Below are 16,188 nucleotides of genomic sequence, written 5' to 3'. Positions count from 1 at the left end.
GTCGGACTGAATCTCTCAGGCCAGTTTGGGCCCAGTTTGAGGGCAGGGTGTGTGTGTTTCCATTTTTAGTTTTTAAAAAATGACTTACCTACCACCCAGCGAGGGCAGTGGTGGCCCTCAAGAGGTGCTGCAGTGGCCGTGTATATGTGTGTGTGTGTCTTCAGTGTCTCTCCCCACCGCCAGCCTCCCTCAGTCTTCCATGGTTTTCCACTGTCTGTGAGCATGTGATGGTATGACCTTGATAAGTTTATTCACACAATCACAAACTGTGTTCTACCCAGGTGTGGGAGCTGTGTGTGCTCCTGATTTCTGGTTTTGTGGAATCAAAGTAAGAGGAAAACCAGTGTAGAAGTTATTGTGTGGAAGCAAGATAGGAGGAAAAGCTACCCAGGTTTTCCTCCTACCTTGCTTCCACACAACCAAATACTGGGAGCACACACAGCTCCCAAACCGGTAGAACACAATTTTTGATTGTGTGAATGACCTTGAAGTTTTCCAGTGGAGGACAGGTTTACTCCCACCTTCACCCTGCAGTTCTAAACAAGCCTAGGTATTGGGCTATTCATACAGTTGAAGTCAGTAAGACTAAATCAGTTTATTCCAGGTCCTTCAACTGAAGAGAAACACCAGAACACATATATTAAGGAACCTTATTTGTGTTTTAATTGTTACTATTAGAATTGTCATTCCTAAATTAGACCAACAGAGAAGGAACTTAGAGTAATAAGGAATACTGAAGTCAATTGGAGCAAATCAGCTTAAAGTCAAACTAGTAAACTGCAGAGTGGATTGGGTGTTTAGGAAAGTTATTATGTAGGATTACTAAATAAATAACACAAGCTTTGCACTTTCCATTCATTTGAGTATGTTAAAAACTTGAAAAGTTTGTGAACATGGAAAATATTTTGTTATTATTTTCATCTCCTTAAGTGCTATTCCAAATTTGAGAATAAGAATTCAGAGACAACGAATCAAAGCACAAACAAAATACCTGTATCTAGCTTCAGTTGTGTAAACTGTGTTGCTTTAATGAAAACACACTTTCTGTTATCAGTGGCTGACATGCAGACCACCACTGCACTGGGCAGCAATGCTGACTTCCAGACTAAGGCTGCACCATTATGCAAGGAAGGGAAGTGGTGATTTTCGTTTATCTCCCCTTTCCTATGAAGACCATTGTGTCATGAAAATATGTGCCTGATGGCTATGCAGCCCTTAGGGACATATTTTCATGTCACACACACTGAGTCGGCTTCGAGGGAAGATCGGGGGCAGGGGGGACACCCTTTCCCCTGCTTGTGTGACAGCACAGCCTTATTCTGGAAGTCAGCCAGTATCACTAAATAATATACTATTCTGTATAAAACTGTACAAAAGGTTTTGGTTAGGGGGAAAGTTTAAAACCTTGGTGCCTCAACCAAGGAAGTCTCTGACTAAGTACAAATAATGGATCTGCTATATAAATGTTTTAATGGGGCCAAGTCAGGTACCAAGGAAAAGATACTGGGACTAACTGGCCTGAACCGAGTGTAGTACCAAAATCCTAGAGACATTGGGCTGGGGTTTAAATACAGAGCAAATGAGAACATGTTGTGGGCAGTTCAAATAACTGGCCAACCGCTGTTTAACAAAAATGAGTCTGTGTCAAGATTTCCCAAGTTTAGCAGGGAAAATTGAAAAATTCAAAAAGAAGGACGGTCACTAAATTGGGTTCTGGACAAATGCAAACATTGCAACTTTTGTCAACAGTTTACCTGATGGACAAACTACCATGCTACCATGCTTTGCAGTGGGTACAAACCCTGAAAAACTCAAACTCTAAGTGGCAAAGATGATCTTGGAAGCTACTAGTGTCCCAGATACAGGTACAGAATGTGCCTAGCAAAGAAAAGATCATCACTGATGCACTCAAAGAAAGAGTGCTGGAATCTAGGACTGGTTTAGAGAAATTTGCAAGGGGGGGGGGATAAAAAGGAGGCTTGACTGCAGCAGAGGGTTCGTTGAAACTTTGGTGAGCTGAAGAGTTGAAGCTGGAGTCAAGTCAAGTTGGAACTGGAGTCTTGGAGAGCCAAGAGAGAAGACCTGAAAGGAGCTGCTGAAATTAGAGCTGACAAATCCCTGGGAAAGTTAGGCTGAAAACTCTCCTGAGAACTGAATCACCCTCAAAGCAGCTGAAGGACAAGTCTGGAATTGAACCTCCAGTAGTAGAAAGAAAGATCAAGCCTGAAGCTGAGAAAGGGAAAAAGCCTGGCTTGTTGCAGAAGCTGATTGGAGATGCTTATAAGAAAACTCCTAGTAAGGACTCTAGGTTAAGGCATAGTATTAGGTGCAGGTTAGACTGGATATCTCATATTTTATTTGTTCCTTATGCTCAAATGGTTGCTGTTTTGTACTAAAAGTCTACTTGGTGGCAGCAGTGAAGCTTAAGTTCTTGGGGCTGACTGAAGTTTAAGTTCCGGGCCATGAAACCACTTAACAGACCTAAGGAATCACTTTATTGGCCTTAAATGAGCCCAAATTTTTACATGGACGATAATGATTCAGACATGAAATTAGTCTTGAAATTAGATTTTAATGTTATTGGGGAAAGAATCAAACCATTTCTTATTACCAGAGAATAAGTTATGATTAGGTAAGGTTGCCTATGGAAAATAATCACATGTTCCAATTTCCAGTTTGGTTAAACACAAAATTAACTGTATTATATTTTATGGGAGATAGTGGATCTTTAAACTTTTCAGTTCTCAACTTCAACGGTTGGCTTCAGTTGCCAATGTAAGAGTTATGTTGCTATCTTTTTGGCTTTGGCAGTCCTATACCCATTATAAATTCAAGAGTTGCTTCCTGCTGCCCCAAATCATCTATAAAAGCTTTCATGGGGAGTGGGGAATGATTATTTTGTGTTGCTATTTTAATGTGAAAAACCAAATTATTGATAATATTTATTTATCACATTTATATACCTCCTAATATGTGCATCTCTAGGTGGTGCATACAATACATTGCATAATTTATCCCTACATAATAAACAAAAATATTCTCACAACTCAGTTATACAAGCAAATTGTAGGAAGCCATGGGGCAGGGTAAAAATTGCAAGAATAAATAAAAATTACAGCAGCCACTTACTGAGTGAAAGCTTTCATTCTCACGAAGGCACGCTGTTTGGAGTTCTGATTTCAGAGCTGCAGTGTGATGTCGATGGGATATTATTTCTCTTTCTAGTGTGGATACTCTGGACCCCACAAGTTGGTAGACATCCATAAAACTTACAATCATAGCCTTAAACGACAAGTAAAGTAAATTATTGTTACCTTGATATGCCATAACAAGTCTGTGTCATCTCTGCCAAATCATGGAATATGTGACAATTTACCCTTTTTTTAGAATCATACACACACACACACACACACACACACACCCTTGAATGCTTACAAAAGAGAACATCAATATTTTCCTCTAAAAATATACCAAAACCTATGTACTGGTCAAAGACCGTAATAAAGTTTATCTATCTATCTACCAAAAACCTATGTAAATCTGGCAGTATTAACCAATACAATAAATTGTGTTAAATATTAAACTTGCAAGGCTTTACCCCATTACTATAGTTTTTGAAAAATAATGCATTTTGATGTGTAAACAGCTCTTTTTGGACTCTTTTTAAATTCTTCTTTCAGCTAATTTTACTCAGTCAGCTGAGAACTCCAGAGGTAACTACCGACATTTTCAAAATGAATGGAGTTGCTAATTCTCCCAACTCACCTTTAAAAAGAATTAGATTTAATTTGGCATGAAACTAAAGAAAGTTACAGACCTCTGAAAGTAAATAATCCGATTACAATATAGCTGGGAAAATAATTCTGTTCAGGTATATAGTAGAGGAATGTCCCAGCCGTGTAATATTGATCAGACTGATAATAAAGTTAACTGCACAAGAGGGTATAAATGATTTGGCAGGGCTGGTAACTTGATATCTGACCTAAATAGTATAACACTGTTGGGATTATTGGACTTCTTTACAACTGGTTAATCACATTTTATAGGTTATAGTTTCTCTCTGAAGTGACCTATACTGATTTTCCAAATGTAAGAATGGCATTAAGGCTGAGGATAATTCTACTTCTTTATTGAATAACTGAAGATTGAAGCAATCTATGATGTTCTCTTTAATGTCTCCAGATTTTCTCAAATAAAACAACTCCATGTTTTAAAATGATCAGAGTGGTAACCACAAACAGTCTTATTATCATGTTCTGATCCAATATTTCAGGCACAGGTGCTCCTTCAACATTTTTAAGCTTCAGTGAAATTAAGAGCTCACTTGTGAGCAAATCTCTAAGGCCGCCTTTACATGGAACGGCAAACCGCAAGTTCAACGGACCTTCAGCTTGCCTTCATACACACACACACGCGCCAAAATGATCACAATCTCAGTCAGCAAGAGGGGCAGGACTGGCTGCATGGGTTTCCTCCAACACTGGAAGTACAGCATGCACCAGCCAAGAGCATTGCAGCCTGGTTCCTCATTTAACTCCACTTAACTCCTCATTTAACTCCAGTTTGGAGTTAAGGCAGAATCCAGACGGTGGTCAGAAAGGACCTTTGGTTGGGTGAGTGAAACTCACTACAGACTGAGGGTTCATTCTGAGGTTTGGGGGCCAAATTGGAACCATGGTTCCAATCATTTGGACAACATGGGGAGGTGAATCTGAGGTGAGTTCACCTCAGACTCCCCGTTACGTCCACAGGCGGCCAAAGAGATCATTGTTCTGAAATCTATTTCACTCTGGATCAGGTTGGGGTTGGGTAATGGCCAAAGTGAGAATAATTGATCCAGCAAAGGTAAGAAAATATTTGTAGAAAAGCAGCTTCCATGCATGGACCCTGCAAAATTTGAAACATGTGCAAACTGCAGGTAAATATGCATCTGCACTGTCCAATGGGTATTCAGATGCGAGGCATCTAATGTAGCATTTATTTTTACATTATATAATGCAGACTGGGGCAATCATCACCAACTATCATCCGGGGCTTGTTGCACACTATTATTTAAATATCAAGATATGGGGTTTTTTTTACAAATGGTACTAATATCTTTGAGTTTGAAATGCATCACCTGTGAATGATGCCAATGCATGGAAGTGAGTCATTATTAAATTGAATGTACTGTATAACCAGCATAGACTTTCAGTGATAGACAGAAATGCAAAAAAAAAAAGAGTACTTGATTGTGATAAAAACCTTAAACCCTTGCTCCCCCCCACCCCGGGCAAAAAAAAGGGGGGGAACCCCTTAGATAGTTCATGTGGAACACTGCACAAATGTAAAGAAGTTATCTACTTAATCTCAGGAAAACAATACACTTTCACTTATCTTGCAATATTTACTTTTTAAAATTCTCATTTACAGTATGACAATTGTTCTTTTAAAAAGAAAACAAGTTAAATACCACTCTTTTTTATACTAGGCAAATATCATAAAGTTAGACAAGTACAAATGACTAGATAGAATAGCACTTGATGTAATCATAAAAAAACCATAGCCATTATGAATCCTGCTATAATCCAGTTTAACCTCCCAAGTGAAATTTAGACTGGACTACATATATTTTAATTTTGGAAAGGTTCATTGGAGTAACATTTCCTACTTTCCCAAAAGGAACCATGGAATTTTCAGTATCAAGTGTTCAGAGCCTCATTTTTAAATCTCAGTGGAAAGATGGTATTTCCAGTAGTCCAATGTATTTATTAGTGTGCTGCCAAGAACTGATTTACTGCTGACTCAGCATAAAGTATCCTGTGGGATAATTAAGAAAAATCAAGATTTCTGTTTAGAAGAAAAAATACTTTACTATATGCTGAAGAGTCTATACAGCTTACAATATGCAGCTGTCTTTCTATTCTACAGAGTATCACATAACTTAAGCTTTTGGAAAATTATTTTTTTAATCGTTCATTCAATTTATGGTATATAACAATCACCCATCTTCTGTGTAGCTGCCTGCTTGGCAGAGTGACTGCCCTGAGTCCATCCATTTTTACTTATTTTCTATATCCACGTTTCTCTTCCAATGAGTGAGATTTGACAGAGCTATGTAGGTTAAGGCACCATGTCTGCATGCTACTGTGCAAGATAACTAAACTTTCTGTCATTTGGCTACGTCACATTTACCCTCCACTAGTCTTATATCAAATGTACTAGTGCAAAATTATTTTATTTCATCCAGTGTAAAAGTTCAGTGGTATGAATAGTTAGTCTTAGGTCTACTATCCACCTGACATTTAAAAGAAAAAGATAAACTGCTCTTGGGACTCATGCCTATGTGTTAATGTGTGAAAATGTAACATCAGAATATTAAATGTATTTTGGAAAGATACATGAACTCTAAACTACTTCCTGAAGCTTGTTAAATTGAGGATTTCTCTTCAAAAGATAATTATGAATTACCATTTCAACATTCTGCATTCACACATTAACAAATGTAGGTGTGACTGGACAAAATACCACCACTCTTCAAAAGTAACATAGAAACATTCAAGGTCATTGGTTGGTATTTTGTGCAACCATGCTGCAAGGAAGTACTGTAAAGTGCACTGATTTATAGGGATATGCCAAAATGTGATTTGGCTGCCCAAATTGCAGGCACCTCCATTTAAATTCAAGGGCTTACAAAGCACCTTTAAAGCAGAGGAGAGCAGGTCTGTACCTATTACACTTCTGCTCAACGCCATTGCCGCCACTCCCCCAGCTATGCCCGCATGCTGGCAGAGCATTTCCCAGCTGCCCCTGCATGGCGCCAGCACACACATGGCCATCATGCATTCACAGAGGCCATGTGCATGCCAGTACCACGAAGGGGCAGCTGGGAGACGCCCCACGGGGACGTGCATATTGTTGGAGGGAGCAATGGTGGTGAGCGGAAGAGGAGCAAGTACAGATCTGCTCTTCTCCACTTTAAAGGGGCTGTGTAAGCCCTCAAATATAAAGGGAGGTGCCTGCATTTCAGACAGCTGGATCATGTTTCGGCACAACCCTACTGATTTCCCAAAATTAAAACGTTTTGTTAAAAAAAAAAAAAAGACATTATACAGGAATATAACATCTTGATTTCTGACTGAATTGGTAATATTGTAAGAGGGGAATTAGCAACAGAATATTTGAAAATAGTCACTTATCATTGTAAACACGACGGGAGGAAAAACCAAAAACAAAAACAAAATCCCAACCCACACAAGTTATATTGCTCTTTAATAGAAAATATGGCAAGTAGCTTTTACAACCCAGACAGATTCATATAGCACTTTCATTTTAAAACCAAAATCCCTTTCCAGATGGAAGAGTATTGTAAGAATGTCAGTGGGGCAGGAAACCTAGCCACAGCAATTCTGAAGACTGAAGCATTTTAATTTCAAGTATTAAAAGCCCATTTTAAATTGAAATACAGGATGTAAGTTAATAAAATCTAAAACATACACAAGGCTGCCAATTTTAGAGTAGAAACAGTAACAAATTACTCAGAAGTAACCAAATGCAAGGAACTAATAAGAGAACAAATCTGTTTCCTGACTGACCTTCTACCCTACCTTTTCCTTTTTCCATTATACATAATATATTCTTAACCAAGCATCTTATAGTGGTGGTGATAACCTGGTGGCAGCACAGTTTTCTCCCAGATAATCTGCCAGTTGAGAAAGGACCTGTGTACTAATACTGATTTCCAAAACAATGTCGGCTGGCTGAACATATAAAGGCAATAGCCTAATTATATGGTTGCAGATTGATAAATAGACAAATTGATTATCCACTCTATCCCACAGGTTAAGAGTGGTTTACAGCATTCCCCAAAGGGGCTCACAAGGGGCGGGGGAGTTCTTCTTGGAGGGTGAGATGGCAGGCCAATAGAGGGCCTAGCTGCTTTGTCCCATCTCCTGTTGCAGCCTACTGGAAATGGTGGCGGGAGTATATAGTTCTTTTCAGCGGGGAAGGACCAGACTGCAGTTGGTCCTTCTCAGGCCAAAGGAAGGCCTGGTTACTTAGCCACATCCCATGTTCTGAAGGACCACAGGTGTTCCTTTAAACAGCTGCAGCAGTGTAGATGATTGAGAACCAGCCACGTTGCATTGTACAACATATCAGACAATGAAAATGGGCATAACCCAGGTGTGCAGAAATGAGTACACACACATTTATGCATTTTAACAGATTATAGTTACTAATAAGAAACGTTCTGCCAGAACAGCTCAATGGAGGTCATAGTCAAAGAGGGCAAAGTAGACAACTACATTGTAATCTCATAGGTAGCGTGGTAAAGTGTGCATTTGTCTGTACAGATGCATGTTTGTACATTATTAAAGCAATATTAATGTTGAACAGATTTTAAGTAGTTTAAACAGTCAAAAACAAATATTGCTTTAAATACTAATACACATATATGCATCTGTATGGACACACCCAGTCACAATTAAGTAGTTTTTTTTAGATAAAAGCACAATCTTGTGCATATTTACTCAGAAAAAAGTCCCACTGTATTCAGTGGTCTTACTGTTGATGAAACTGCCTCGAGGGTGATTGGTCGGCACCCCCAGTCAGAGGCGTACTAACCTTGGGGACCAGGTCCGGTCCCCCAGGGTGCGGGGGCGGGGGAGGCTCCAAATGGCTGGGGGGACTCAGCAGCCACCCCATGCGAGCAGAGGCGTATCTAGAGGAAATAGCTCCTAGGGCAAGCACTGAAATTGCGCCCCCTGTCCTAACATCTGAAGCCCATCTTTCAGATAACTTCACCATAATATCAGCTGAAAAATACAAGTCAAGCTCATTAATCTTTTAATCTTTCAAAAACTATTTAGCAGTGGATGTAACCAGACCAAAAAATGCTGGGAAACTACAAATTTCAGGATGCTGGGGCTCATGAAATACCCAAAGACTATGTGGAGGTGTACTTGGAAAACTAAACAGAAGTGCCTGTCTAATTCTCTACTATGCATTGTAGCATCACTATTACATAAGTTTTAAAAACAAATGGAGAATTTGAGTTTTCCCAGATACTTTGAAAATAATTAAAGGATATGCAGAGTAAACTGTGTCACTGCTTGGAATATATTCTAGTCTTTCAGAAGGACAGTTAAAATGAGAGAAAGAGAGCAAGAAACTCCCAGTGGGCCTTAATACTAAGGATTTCACACTGATTCAAAGACAAATTCACCATTAATATTATTAAGACATCACATTTAACTCACTTATCACAAGAAGCAGAGTAAGAGCAAATGAATACAATCCTAGCTCATAAACTTCAGCTCGGTATTCACAAGCCCTGATTCTCTGTACATAGTGCCAATCTGAATATGTGTACAGTGACATATTATATTAAATTAAAACAATTTTTTTTACCTGTAGCCCCTTCAGGGGGCTTCCTAAAGGCTGGGGGGGTCTGCAAAGGTTCCCCCTCCCCTTGCTGGCCTCTAGGGCCTCACAGGGACTATTTGAGCATGTGTGGTGGCCATTTTTTAATTAATTTATTTTTTTAAAATGGCCAATGAAAACAAAATGGCCACCACGCATGCTCAAATGGCCTCTGTGAGGCCTGGCATGGCCTAGGGCCTCACAGAGGCCATCTGAGCATGTGTGGTGGCCATTTTGTTTTCATTGGCCATGTTTTAAAAAATTTTAATTTTAAATAATGGCGCCCCCTTCAAGTGGCGCCCGGGGCACGTGTCCTACTTGCCCCACCCTAGATACACCCCTGCGCACGAGCCCCGCCAAACCTCCGGTTTTTGAGTTTTGGTTTTTTAAAACTTTTTTTCCCCTTACCACAGCCGAGGGGTGTCTGAGTGGGGTGGGGAGCGGAGCAGTCCTTCATTTAGCTTGAAGTTCCAAATTATGTGTAAATTCCAAGGAGGGCTAGAGAGAGTTACTTTAAGAGTGGACACTAAGGTTTCAGAAATAAAAGAAAGGAATAGATTTAGCCCTGAAGGAGCTGGGCGAGAGGCTTTATTACCTGTCCTCACTAAGATCTGACTCGGGCAGCTGGAGATTAGCATCTGTCCACGGAGGTGAAGTGGGGAGCAGGAGAGTTGAAGGAGTCAGTGGGGTTCCTCAAGAGGAGAGTTACAGCATAAGGCCAGCTGGATAGATTGGCAGGGGGACCTATCTAAAACCAGGCACAATGAGCCTTGCCATGAGGGCAGCGAATTGCTCAGGCAGACAGTGATTTCTGCTCGAGTGGCCCCAGTGGAGAGGGGAATACTCGTAGCAGTGGAGTCCCCAATGTAAAGCACAAGGGAGCACAAAGATGTCTTGTAGTTGGAGTCCCCAGTGTAAAGCACAAGGGAGCACACTGGGTCATGGAGTCAGGGATACTTATATCCCAAAACGTGCCTCGGGGGCATCTTTCTGTTGTCATGCTTTGCTGTCTAAAGCTGTTCAGGTGGACTAGCCCTGAAATTCTTTGTTACTGATCGTCCTTCCTGGGTGAGACAGTGTGTGAATTGCCTATTGTATGCAAGGCAGATTGTAATCAAAATCAGAGTGTACAGGTGCATCAAAAAGTATCCTGTGCTGGGACTGACTCTCCCAATAATTTTGTCAAAAGTTTCGATGGGCACCCTGTTCAAAGTTATGTCACTGGCTCATCCCTATTGTGATGGAGGCTGCAGCACCACTTTTATCTGCTTTCCCTTCCTGGCCTAATTGCTTCATTTGCAACAGGTGTTCTCTCTCTTGAGAGAGGATGGGGGAGTTTTTAGAGTTCACTCCAAGTCCAAAATTACCTCGGATGCCAGACAACTCATAATAGTTAGTTCTGGAGTCTGCCTAGCCAGGGGGCCCCTCATAGAAAGAGAGTGTGTGTGAAACTAATCTCCTTTCCAATGTATATTGCTGGTGTTCAAATCTAGGGGTGACCAGTCCACTGCCAACTAAGTCACTTGTCCCCATGTATCATATAAACTGGGAGCTCACATGGTGGTGCAGCTCCTGAACATAGCAAAAGTGCAATCTCCAAGCCTGGAGATGCAGCTGTAAACAAGGAGGCTTCTGGGAGCCTTGCAGAATAAGCTCAGCTGGTAACATATTGCCTAGTAAGTGTGACAGACTTGCAGCTTTAATAAAACCATCTACTATATAGTAACATTGACCTTCATGTTTACAGCAATATTAGTCTCAAAATTAGAGATTCTTATCTCTACTTGACAGTGGATGGCAACTAAGATAAACTTTCATCTAGAGATAAAATATTATCTACTGAACAGAATCAGAAAAAATAGCACAGCAAATATAAAGCCTCCAAGCAAGATGAAAACATAAAACTATATAGTAAATAGACCAGTAAGAACTGAAAGCTATGTACAGAAATAAGAGAACTCCACAAAGTTTAGATTGTGTTGCTTTTTAAGTATGAAAAAAGAAGAAAAATCCAAATTAATATTTGCCTTTTAGGCTTTCAGCCTTCAGGAAATTCCTGAACTAAAAAGAATGTTAGTAGGTAATAAATTTACCTAAGGGCATTATACACAAAGAGATGAAAAGGAACAAGACAGAGAATAATAAATGTACTTCAAAAGAATGCAAGCCTAACTTTAGTGTAGCAAACTACTAGGATGAAAATCTGAAGAGACTACAAATGTTATGTTCAGTATGAAGTTTGGCCAAAAAGCAATACAGGCAAAGAAGGTTTGATGTGGATACGTAAAACAGAAATGGTGTTGTGCAACAGTACCAGTTATTCTGTATTACTTGTCAATTCTAGTCACAGAGCTGAATCACACTTTCCTTTTCTTGCCATTTTGGTGTCCCCTCCCTGCCCCTACAAGTGGTGTTCCCCATCATGCATAGAAGTAAAGAACAAATGTGCAGATACACAATTATTTTTAATATCATGCTTCAATTCAAAGTGCCAGCAGAAGAGGTCTGGGTTCTTCTGGCATTTTAACTGGAAGCGAGAAGTTAAAAGACTGGCAAGTTGCTGCACTTTGCACCTTCAGTCCTATGCCTGAAAAATATAAAAATGATGTGTGAAAAAAAATGTGGAATCTATTTTAATGTGAAAAAAAACCAATCTATTTACTTTGAAATTTCTATATATTTTAAAATAGAATGGGTCAACAGATTCATAAACTCAGAACCCTATTATGATGTTTGAGTATACAGTTGTCTGTACACTCATACCTATTTGTGTGTGAATAAATGTACCTGCATTCATTTTAACAGGTAGAGTTGAGGGTGGAGGCACCTCAAAGCAGACAGGTACTGTTAAGGGTACAGGCACCTCAAATTCATTGTACAGATAGGAAGTGTACCATCAGGCAGGTAGTGGTACAGCTGAAGGTACAAGCACAGGCACCTCAAATTCATGGTACAGATAGGAAGTATACTGTGTTCAACATAATGTGTGAGTCACTGTAACAGTGTACAGATCTGTAGCTGCATACACTGTACACACGTTATACAAGTGTTGAACATCATATCTGAATAGGGCCATAGTTAAAAAAATGTTTTACAAATCATTTTACTGTCTTAAAAGCTCAGGTTGTGGTGGGTGAACTATGGGATCTGAATTTCCCTCATCTGGGTAATTGCAAAAGGTAATTCTGGTGGCTACAGAAGAAGTTGTAAACTCAAAAGCATTCTCAGGCATCAGAAGAGGTCTCATGGGAGGATATTCATCAGAACTGTTCTATTGCTGCTGTTCAATCTTTTTTCTAATGATCTCCTTTATATGGATTTTGTTCTGATGATAAACTTGTAGTGGACTTATTTAAACATGGCATACAAAATTTTAAAGTTGATTTCTTTCTAGATCCCCTCCTCCCCGCTCTATAATATCCCTGGCTGTGGGAGCTTTGGGCCTAACTCTGCTCTCTTAGTTTCAATATCAAGGTCTCTCTGGATAACCTGAGGAACAGAAGCTCTCAGTAAAATGTGAAATGTGCTGTGAGGACATGATTTTCTATGGAAATGTTTTTGAAAAAAGAGTGTTGGAATTGACAGATGGAAGGGGAAGTGCTTCTACTGGAAACCACAATAGACTAGCATATAAAAGTCATCATGGCATTTATTGCAAAGTATAACTGCCTCAAGAACAACACTAGTGTTCTAAATTAATACTATTAGACAAAGGTCCTAGTGGAGATCAAGAAGTTTAATGAAACAAATTTATCCAATAATGAAAGGAATCAAAACTTTAACCACCTCAGGGTGTTTACCTCGTGATGATTTACTTTTGGGAACTCCCTTTCCCCATATATCACACATGCTCACACACACACACCAGTTAAGATCAGCTGGAGAGTGAAGTGTTGCTTCACGTAAATACCACAATTTGAGGTGCAATCAGATGCTGGGCTTTTTTCAGCTGTGATACCTCTAATGTGGAACTTTCTCCCAAGAGATTGACTAGGTCCACCTTATTAAGATATTCAGGGGTTAGTTAAAATCTCTGCATTCCATAAGGATTTTTTGAGTTCTTGGGAGCTGATTTCACAGTAAGCTGGAATTGAAATGGGTTTTTAATTGCTGCTTTAAAAATACATAAATGTCTGTGGTTTTTAAACACTGTATACTGCTTTAGGAGATTTATGGGGTTTAAACAGATTTTTTCTGTTTAATATGCTATTTACTGCAAGCTAGAACATCTTCTGGTGGAATAGCAGGGCATAAATATAAATAAATAGCTGAGAGGACATTTTTCCCAGGGAAGGCCCATGCAGTTGCTAAGAGGGGTTCTTTCACCTGCCTCACCCCTTTCTCAGTGGGTGTCCTTATCATGCAAAGACAGTTCAAACCACTGCCAATGTCTTGCTAAAAAGTGAGGCTGTGTCTACCCATTTGTGCTAATCATTATTGATATAAATAAATGCAACATTTACTCTATTTCCCCCAGTTTAGAAACCATGTTTAGATGAATCAGATTTTCTTACAAGGGTGGGCTGCAGCATGACCTTATGAACACTAGGAAAAATAGTGTTTTTCTGAATGTGCTAACTTGTAGGCTTGGGTACATAGGGATGATTCCAGAAGACCACTTCATCATGCAAACATTGGAGGAGTTTGCAGTAACAGTTTTTCTCTCTCCCACTTAACACTAGAACCAGAGGTCATCCCATGAAATTGATTGCCAGAAAATGTAGGACCAACAAACGTACTAAAGCATCATACCTCTCCAGAGGGACAAGAGACGGCTCCTTCGAAGTGAGGTCTTGCTGAGAAGTCAGAAAGGGTTCTACCGCAGGCAATTCTTTTATCGTTTGATCAAGCTGAGGTGTCCATTTGGCACAGCAACTCCCCTGACCCTCTGGTAAAATATTGAGAGCGTGGCAAATCTCCAGGCGTTAACTGTTGGGCCAAGGGCGCCAGTTGGAGGAGGAATGGAAAATGGTCACTATCTACATGAGGGATGACCTCAAAGTTCACCACCAAAGGGAGCAGGTTCCCGGTAACATTAAATAAGGTCTGGTCCCATCCTAGCATTGAAGTCACCTGCCATCACCACCAGTGCTTCAAGGTTCGCCAACAGTAGGTCATTTGTCTATTGCTTGAGCTCAGTCCATAGAGAGCAAATTACAGGTTTCTGTTGCTGAGGGGGTAAATATGCATTGATTAGCAGCAGTGAACTGGTGCCAAAATGGATTAGCTAGGCCATAGCATATTGTTTTAACAAGGTGAGGGGGGACAGCATTGCCCGCAGGGAGTGGAGACAAGAATTGCCAAGCCTCCTTTGAGCCTTCCACGCCCAGTCCCAGGTACCACCACCAGAGAATGAGTGAAATCCATTGAGTGTAAGGTTGGCTGTGGTCCAGGTTTCCTGGGCTAGGATAATATCAAATTGTGAGAGGAAGTTGTTGCAGTCTGTATCTCTGCAATGAACCAAGCCGGTGAGGTTCCATTATATGAGCTTGATCCCCATGCCGGTCTGGAGGATGTCATTGTGCAGGGTCAAAAAGTGGTAATTGTGTGGAGGGATCCTGTGATTTCATCGGGTCCACACAGGGTTGCTGTGGGAAGCATAAGTCCTGAGGGGAGATAGCTGGTGGAGCACTTCCAGGTTCCTGGGCACCCACCACTATGAGCGCCAGTCCTCCCTGGGAGGGAATCTCTTCAGTTTGTGTTCTAAGTCCCTGTGATGCAGACGAGCCTTCTGGAGGGGTTAGCATGGCAAAGGTGTCAGAGTGGGGGTTGCTGTTGAGGAGAGTTCCTGGACCCATGCCTTGTGTGCTGAAGTCCTCTGCGGTTACAGAGAGGGCCAGATCGATGAGAGCACGGCAGGGGCCCCTACCTCTGACACTTGGCCTACTTCCAGGGATGTATGCATCTGTTCTTCCTTCTGAGATGATGACTGTCCCAAAGGACCCTCATCCTCCAGTTGATCATGACTTAAGTAGGGAGACAAATGGAGCTGGGGGGGGGGGACGACCTACTCTCAGGTGTATCCAAAATGGTTTGTGGTTCCTCAAGTTGTGGAGATGAGGGGGGGCATGGAGACGCTCCCCTAGGGTGGCTGGCACGTACGGGTTGCTTGAGCACAACAGCACAGTGACCTTGTCGAAGTGTGGGTCACTGGAAAATAGCATTCCAGGGTGCAGTTCTTGCAAGGTAGTGGCCCCTGGTGGAGGTTTGTCACTCACTTCTGGGGCCTCTGTCCTGAGTGTCCTAGGATATTCGTTAGAGATAGGGAGGAGCCTGGGAGATTAGTCTTGATCACAGTCACTTTCCAGATCCGTTTCAGATCCTCATTCAGTTGCAAAAGTCTTTTGGGAGGTGATTTTAGCTGAACTTCTATTGATAATTCCTGATCGGAGTCAGAGTCTGTGGTAGGGTATGTGGCTGAATAACCATCTCTGTGTCTTTTGGGGCTCAATCTCTTCAAAAGTGCTGCAAGTTTACTCTATAATTGACGCAGGTCATCTTTTCTGCAGAGCTGAGAGTCAGCCAAATCTGTAGAGAGAGTTGGTTGTGGCTTATCTTAACTAGAGGGCTTGTTTTGGATTTGTTTCCTTGGTGGAGCATTCCGAGCCTCAGCTAGTGAGGCGCTGCTATGGCTCAGAAGGGGCAATTTATTGTTAATGTAGGAGCCAGAATTCTTGCTGCTAATGTTTTTGAGGCCCTTAATGGTCTGAAGCCAAAATCTTTAAAGACACGGTACGAGGTAATGTGGAATTGTCTCAAGTGTTGGACTGATTGTATTAGCTGTGT

General features: G+C 40.9%; 1 protein-coding gene across 6 annotated transcripts in view; it reads right to left on the bottom strand.

The window, feature by feature from the left end:
• The window catches only part of CCDC171 (coiled-coil domain containing 171), a 259,692-nt gene that overhangs the window by 27,237 nt on the left and 216,267 nt on the right, over positions 1-16,188 (bottom strand). For all 6 annotated transcript variants that reach the window (XM_053301832.1, XM_053301835.1, XM_053301831.1 and 3 more), the window contains one exon: positions 3,130-3,282. In XM_053301832.1, coding sequence (XP_053157807.1) covers positions 3,130-3,282 — 153 coding nt within the window. The remainder of the gene's footprint in view (positions 1-3,129; positions 3,283-16,188) is intronic.

The sequence above is a fragment of the Hemicordylus capensis genome, chromosome 2 (assembly GCF_027244095.1).
Source record: "Hemicordylus capensis ecotype Gifberg chromosome 2, rHemCap1.1.pri, whole genome shotgun sequence".
In the NCBI taxonomy this organism is placed as follows: Eukaryota; Metazoa; Chordata; class Lepidosauria; order Squamata; family Cordylidae; genus Hemicordylus; species Hemicordylus capensis.
The sequence above is the reverse complement of the archived record's forward strand: the minus strand, read 5'-3'. Positions and strand labels throughout refer to the sequence as shown.